Below are 6,851 nucleotides of genomic sequence, written 5' to 3'. Positions count from 1 at the left end.
GCAGACGGGAACAACGGGCTGACCCCCAGTGAGAGCTCCCGGGGGGCTGGTCATCCGGAGCGTCTCACCCCTCGTGTCGTCCCAGCCCCGCCTGGTCCAGAATGCCCTGAGTCTGACTTTGTGCGGGCACCCGAGTGAGGGTGTCCAGCTTTATCTCTGGTCCCAAAGCACCATTTCAACCCCCCCATCTTATCAAGTGGGGTCCCCAAGCTAACCCCACCCTCTGGCCCCTGGTCAGGAATCAGCCCCATCCTCCAGTGGGATGCGAGGCCTGGGCTGCAGGCGCCTGGCAGAGCCCAGGAACCCTCTGGCAGACCCAGGCCCAAGTGGGGACCAGGGCTCCTGGGCCGCGGTGCTGCCCCAGGACGGCCCCTGCTGCCACGCCCTCCAGGAAGGCCAGAGCGAGGCTTAGAGACGAAGCCGCCCAGGGTTCGCATCGGATTCCCACCGTATTCAGGCTCTGTGACGTCAGGGGCTCGGCTGCTCTGGCCCCGCACGGTGGAGCCGTGCTTGGCCCTCGGGGAAGGACGGATGGGGACCCCCAACTGGGGCGAGCACACAGGCCAGCGCGTCCAGGGGACATGCCTGGTGTCCGGGCTGAGCGCCGGCTACAGCCCCTGCCTGGTTAGTGACCCTGTCTGGTCCCCGCAGGCGTGTCTGCCCACGGAGGTGGGGTGGGGACACACCGCATCTCCTCTAAGGGCGCGTGTGAACCTGACCATCGGTCTGGTTCGGAGCCCCTCCCCCTCCCAGACAAGAACCACGGACGCAGACACTTGACAAGTAACATCCGTGTGGGCCTCCGTGTCTCCCACCCCGGGGGTCCCCTCCTGGAACGGGACACAGAGCTGAGCAGCGGCCTCGTGCCCTCCACGGACAAGGCTGACAGGGCCCAGCAGGGCCACTCAACACGTCCCACCAGCGGTCTTGTCGCTCCAGACCTGCTGTGGGAGACCAGCCGGTACGTCCCCCCAAAGGGACCATTCACCAAGCGGGGAGCGGTTCTGGGGTCTCCCGTAGAGGCCCACATGAAGAATTCCCAGCCCACAGGGGAGGTCGGGGTTTGCTTCAAAGCCATGTGGGGGCGGGAGAGGCGGCGGCCTGGGTCCTGTGTGGACGTGGGTGATGGAGGCTTCTCCAAGGCTTATCTGGGACCCCATCACCAGCCAGTCTGACCCACACTCACCCACACTGCTGTGTGCCCTCATGGGAGTTCCTGCCGCTTCCTGCTACAGAGACGTTGTCCAGTAAGGGTTTTAGAACATTGGCATATGTTTGGACTTGTCCAGAATAACAGCAAAACGAAGGTGATAGACTTACGGTTGGCAGAGTCTCCTAACAGGACCGGCTCAGGCCTGCGGCCGAGGGGCCGATGCTCCCAAGCTTTCCTCCCTGACCCAGGTGCGATGGTTCCCACGCTCCCCACCACCCTCTGTCCAGGCCTGTGGCCTGTCCCCGGGGTTAAGGTGAGGAATCCCAGGACCTGTGGTTCAGTGAGGTCACTGAGCAGGCAGTGGGTCCCTAGGAGAAGGGTGTGGGGTGTCCCTTCTGTCCCTTGGATGAGGCCTGGTCACTCAGCCCTGTAGCCCTGAGCCACAGCTGCTCTGGTGACTGTGGCCCAGGCTGAGCCTCCTCAGACCCGCCGACCCCATCACCATGACCCCGTCACCATGACCCCATCACCATGGTCACCCCGAGCCACCTGCTGTCTGCCAACACTGGTGGCCGCACCTCCCAGGGGTTCCAACGGCTCTGACCCAACCACTCCCTTTCAAAGGATGGGGTGCCTTTAGCACCCTAAAGCAGCCTGGGGGATCCCCGCCAGCCCCACCCCACCCCTGCAATAAAAGAGAGCTTTGGGCCCAGCCAGACTTCAAAGCGCTCGAGGCCCCGGTCAAAGGTAGGGCTGAGTGATCTCCGCAGGCTCTCTTGGCTGGGGGAGCCTGGGCCAGGGGCCGGGGGTGGGGGTGGGGGTGGCAGGGGCGGTTTCCTTGTTCTCAAGAAGCCAGTAAACAGAGGTGGGCAGAAGCCTCAGGCCTAGGGGCGGGGGCCTAGCACAGGGCTGTAGACCCAAGGGCCACCACTCAAATCCTCCCACAGCCTCATGGGGCAGCTCTGCTGTCACCCACCCATTCGTGTGTTGAGGGACTTGCTCAGGCCACCCAGCTGGTGGTGAGCAGCGGGGATCTGGACAAGGCAGCCCTCACCCCTCCCACAGCTCAGACCTCCCCGGGCGCCAGACCCTCATGTCCGTGCCAGGCAGCAGCGCCCCCAGACCTCGGCCTCCCTGCTGGACAGCCACCAGCTCCCTGCCCCACAGGGTGTATTGCTTTGGGGCAGTGGTGACCAGGCTGGACCCCCAGACCTCACAGCTCTGGCCCCACCCCACAGAGCAGGGGTCGGGGTACAGGGGGAGGTGACCCCACCTGCTGGGTCCCACCCAGGCCCTGCCCCCGCCTGGGAAATGTTGGCCTCAGGGCATGAAGAGGGCACCCCCAACACCAGTACACAGCACTGATCTATTTGTGAAGTCCACCTGCCCTAAAACAGGCTTCCCACGAAGTCTGGTCCCCAGCGGGAGCCGTCCCTCCATCCCCACGGCCACTGCAAGGGGGCGCCTCCCAGGGACACAGCCCCTCAGGGGCCGCGGGTGTCCAGATCTTGGCCGGGTTGGAAAATTCCAGTGGTGGGGTGGGGCGGGAGTAGACATCTTTATTGTGTTCCAAGTCTGGGGATTTTTTTTTTTTGGTACAAAAATAAGTCTTCATATGGCGGGTGTTCCTGGGCAGTTCAAACTAATCCGCACAACAGAGCAGTTCTGTGTAGTCAGAAAGTCCTCTCCCCTCCAGAAACCTCCGTGGTGGTGCCCCAGCCCTATCCCAGTGGAGAACCTCCCTGGGTAGGATGATGGGGGTCTGAGGAAACTGCCAGCTGGGCGGGGTCAGGCGGGACCCTTTCCACATGCGCACTTGGTCAGGCTGGACGGCACAGGCGACCTGTCGGCGGAGTCCTGGCTCGGTGTGCTTGGCCCGCGGGGACAGTGGGCCCGAGGCGCGGGCCACCCACCTGGCTCCCAGGTGGTGAGCTTGCTGGCCGCTCGGAGTCCAGGGCTGCTGCTGGGAGGGGAGGGGGGACGGGGACGCGCATTAGTGCGGGATCTGGCCGGGCCCCGCCGCCCACAAGCCAAGTCTGCAGTTTCGTTTGCTTGGTGGGTTTTAGAGCGCGAGTCCGTGGGTGCCTCGGATTCTGTCTGTGGCCCCGGCCGGGGTGGGGGCGGGGCGCGCTCTCAGAGCCGCAGTGAATCAGGGCTCGGCACCGGCCGACTCATTTCTGCCACCCGGCCTCGGCGCGCGATTTGCAATGCAAAGTCACCCCGCCTCCCAGCGCCCTGCTCTGCCCCAGGATCCGCGCGCACTCGGGGCCTCACCCGCCAGAGGCCCCCCCACACCCCCCCCACCCGTTCTGCGCAGCAGCGAGAGGAAGTTTTGCAATCCCGGACAAACAAACGCTGGTCTTGCACAGGCTTGAAAAAGTTTGGGGAAAATGAAGAGTGAGCGAAATCAAAGCCGTCACCCGGGCCAGGCGCTGCGCTTGGCTGCTCCCGGGGACGCTAGCCTCGAGGCTGTCCACTCCACCCCGCCCGGCTGCCCCTGCGCCAACCCCCCAGTTCCCCACCGCTGGAGGTTACCTCGGGGGGCGGAGCGCTCAGTAGCCCCCTAACCAGCTGGAGAAGTCGAGCAGCTCGCGCGCCACGGGGCTGAGCGCGCCCTCGCAGCCGCTGTCGTCCGAGGAGTAGGCGGAGCGCGGCGAGCCGGGTTCAGAGCTGCCCCCGCCGCCCGGGGACGACGAAGCGCAAGAAGGCGAGCCTAGGGCGGCGGCAGGGGTCCCCGGGGGCCCGCAGGACGCGGAGGGGCGCGCGGCTGGCGCCAGCAGCCCCTCGGCCAACGCGGCACGCACAGCATCGTGCTCGGCCAGCAGGCGCTGCAGCGCGCGTATGTACTCCACCGCCGAGCGCAGCGTCTCCACCTTACTCAGCTTCTTGCTGGCGCCGCCGTGCGGCACGTGCTGCCGCAGCGCCTGGAACCCCAAGTTCACCAGCTTCACGCGGTTGCGCTCGCGTTCATTGCGCCGCGCCACGGCCGCCGCGCCACCCCCGCTCTCCGTCGCGCCCGGCCGTCGCCGCCGGCTGCAGCGCAGCAGCTCTGGGGATGTGGGTCGCCGCCGAGGGACGCAGCCGCCCGAGACGCCAGGCACGGAGGGCGCGGGCCCGGGCAGCGCGCCGCTGTCCATCGCGCCCGCATCCACTCGTCCCGCAACTCCTCCGAGCCCCCGCGCGCAGCAGGAGGGGCGGACAGAGGATGGGGGCGGGGGCCGGTGGGAGGACGACAGAACCCCCAGGGAGGCCCTGGCACTGTGCCGCGGAACGACTCCCCAGGGCACGCGCTCCAGGTCGTCTGGGGCCCAGGGGCAGCGAGACTCAGGAGGCCAGGAGGTGGCAGGCCGCGCGCGCCTCGGAGTGTGGGGCGCTCGTGTCCTGCGCGTGCGGCCGGACGCTCCCCAGGTCTTCCCAGCGCGGCGCAGGCGGCTTGGTTTTAAATGTATAGATAACCCTCCTCCGCGCCGCCGCCGCCTCCTTTCTCAGGCCCTCCTTCCCTCGCCTCGCCCTCCCGCCACGCTTCGCCCTCCCCCTTGCGCACACAACCTGCAAACACCAGGGCGCGAGCGCGTCCCCCACTCCATCTCCCCGGGCGGAGTCTGCAGGGCCCCGGTGGGACCTGAGCTCCCAACAGGTGCTTAGTGAGCCCCCCAAGACGCAGTGCGCAGGTCCCGTGTGCGCCCCCCGCCCGACCTCCGGGCGCTGTCAGCAGGTCTTCAGTGCGACCCTGCTGCCTGCGCCGAGTCCACATGCCCCGGGTGCAACTGTCCGGTACCCGCACCCACCCACCCCCGCGCCCAGCCCGCTATCCCCAGAGCCGTGGATCTTCCGCACGCGCAGCGCACGCCGTGGGAGGGGGGCGGGGCCTCGCGAAGGCTCAGCTATCCAGAAGGCGCGGGAGACCCCCGGGGGCGGCACGCGCCGCGCCTTCTGTCCCCGCGCCACCACCCCACCCTGCCCACCCCACCCGCTGCGTCCCAGGGAGCGGGGGGCCGGGGTCTCACCAGTCGCGGAGGGCGCGGCCTCAGGCCCGGCCCAGAGAGGAAGCGCGTACGCCCGGCGCGTGGCTCGCGGAGCGTCGCTCACAAAGCTGGGTGCTGCCTGGCGGCTCCCCGCGAGCACACCTGCTCCGCGCCCCGCCGCCCACCTGCGTGTTCCTCTGCGGAGCGTGGGAGAGGGTGCTGCGGCCCTTTGGGCAGGACGGGATTGGAGAAGTCCTGGCGCTGGGGTGGAGAGTTCAGGTTCCTGGGGCGCCTTTCCACCAGCCCCGCGCGCACACCTTCTGCCTGGGGTTTCCAGGCGCCCCAGCCTTGGGGAGCCCGGAAGCTAGGGGGGGTCTGGAGGTTTGCACCAGCTGCTGTGGACCCCAGCGGCGTCAGCCTTTGCCCCGCCCCAGGCTTCATTTCGCATACTCCCCTAATCCTCCCCCCCCCACCCCCCACCCTCCACCCCCGTTCTGCTTTCCTGGCCCCTTATGCTGCAGCCCCTCACCTTTGGTGCCGACCTGCTATCGTGGCCCTGGCTCCGTCTTCCTCAGCCCCCCAGCCCTGGCTGGGGCCTCCCTCTCCCGCCCCACAGCAGAGATTGGGCCCGAGGGGGAAGGTTTCAGGAAAGCTGCCTCACCTCCCAAGACAGGAGAGAAAAAAGCGTTTCTCCCTGACAGATGGGGAGGAATGTAGGGGTCTGAGGGGCAGGGACCGGGAAGGTGCAGAATGAACCCTCAGTGGGGGAGTTTGATCCGCCCCACTGCAGGGGAAGGCCTGCCCAGTGGCTGGGCCCTGCTGGGTTTTGCCCAAGGTGACCAGATCCTCCGGGGCGGGGTCTGCTGGGAAAGGAGTTCTGCCGGGAGCCACTTCCCATTCCTGCTGGGGAGAGGCCCCGGATTCCTCCCCAGGGAGCCCCTGGGGGCCTTGCGGTGTCCATTGGCTTCCAGTTACTCTGCAAGATCTGCTTACAAGTCTGCTTGGCCTTCCTGCCACCCTGTCCTCTGGGTGTGACCTGGTGGCTAGCACCTGCCCGAGGCCAGGTAGGGATAGGGCCCCACTATTGCCGGAGGAAGCTATCTCAGGGAGGACATGGACTGTGTCCACAGTCACACCTCTGGCCTGTGGAGCAATCCAGGCAGAGATCAGGCCTGGACTCTGACTCCAGGCGGCTCAGGCTTCCCTGTGCAGGACAGGAGGCTTGGCTCCTCTCTCTGGTCAGAAACCCCCTGCCCCTCCCTCGTGGCCAGTCGGCAAACCCCAGCCAGAGATGGGTGCCACAGCAACGGGAAAACCCCAGAATCCCGCAAACGGGCTCTTGGCAATCCTTGCCTGGGTTTGGGCTCTGCCTCAGGAGCCCAGAGACCCTCAGGTACCTGTTCCCACACAAGGGACTCCTCTGGTTCCAGTGGCCGCCCCGATGATTTTGTATTTCTCAGGATTCTGTGGTGGTGCCTCTGCCGGCTGCTGTAGCTGCATTCAACTGGGGGGTCAACTTGGAAGGCAGCAGGAAGGCTGGGTGGCAGGGTCATGCTCTTCACGTGGCCCCCTTCCTGCACGTCGCGGCTGGCTCTGATTTCCCAGAGCACAACATAAAGGGTGTGGAGCTTCTTTCTAGATGGTGCAAATGTTTTAAAATGGTTGCACAACCCTGGGAATGTGCTAACAACCTATGAATTGCACACTTTTTTTTTTTTATTTGACAGAGAGAG

At 66.4% G+C, this 6,851-nt stretch overlaps 1 protein-coding gene across 1 annotated transcript; it reads right to left on the bottom strand.

Moving 5' to 3' along the window:
* Positions 1-2,692: 2,692 nt before the first annotated feature.
* ASCL2 (achaete-scute family bHLH transcription factor 2) lies at positions 2,693-4,951 on the bottom strand. The gene is made up of 2 exons (XM_082749259.1): positions 3,689-4,951; positions 2,693-3,116 (listed from the first exon to the last, which is right to left on the bottom strand). The coding sequence occupies exon 1, from the start codon at positions 4,288-4,290 to the stop codon at positions 3,706-3,708; it is 585 nt and encodes a 194-aa protein (XP_082605385.1). The 5' UTR covers positions 4,291-4,951; the 3' UTR covers positions 2,693-3,116; positions 3,689-3,705.
* Between the last annotated feature and the right edge of the window lie 1,900 nt (positions 4,952-6,851).

The sequence above is a fragment of the Mustela nivalis genome, assembly GCF_964662115.1.
Source record: "Mustela nivalis genome assembly, chromosome: 9".
In the NCBI taxonomy this organism is placed as follows: Eukaryota; Metazoa; Chordata; class Mammalia; order Carnivora; family Mustelidae; genus Mustela; species Mustela nivalis.
This window is presented reverse-complemented; position numbering and strand designations above follow the sequence as displayed.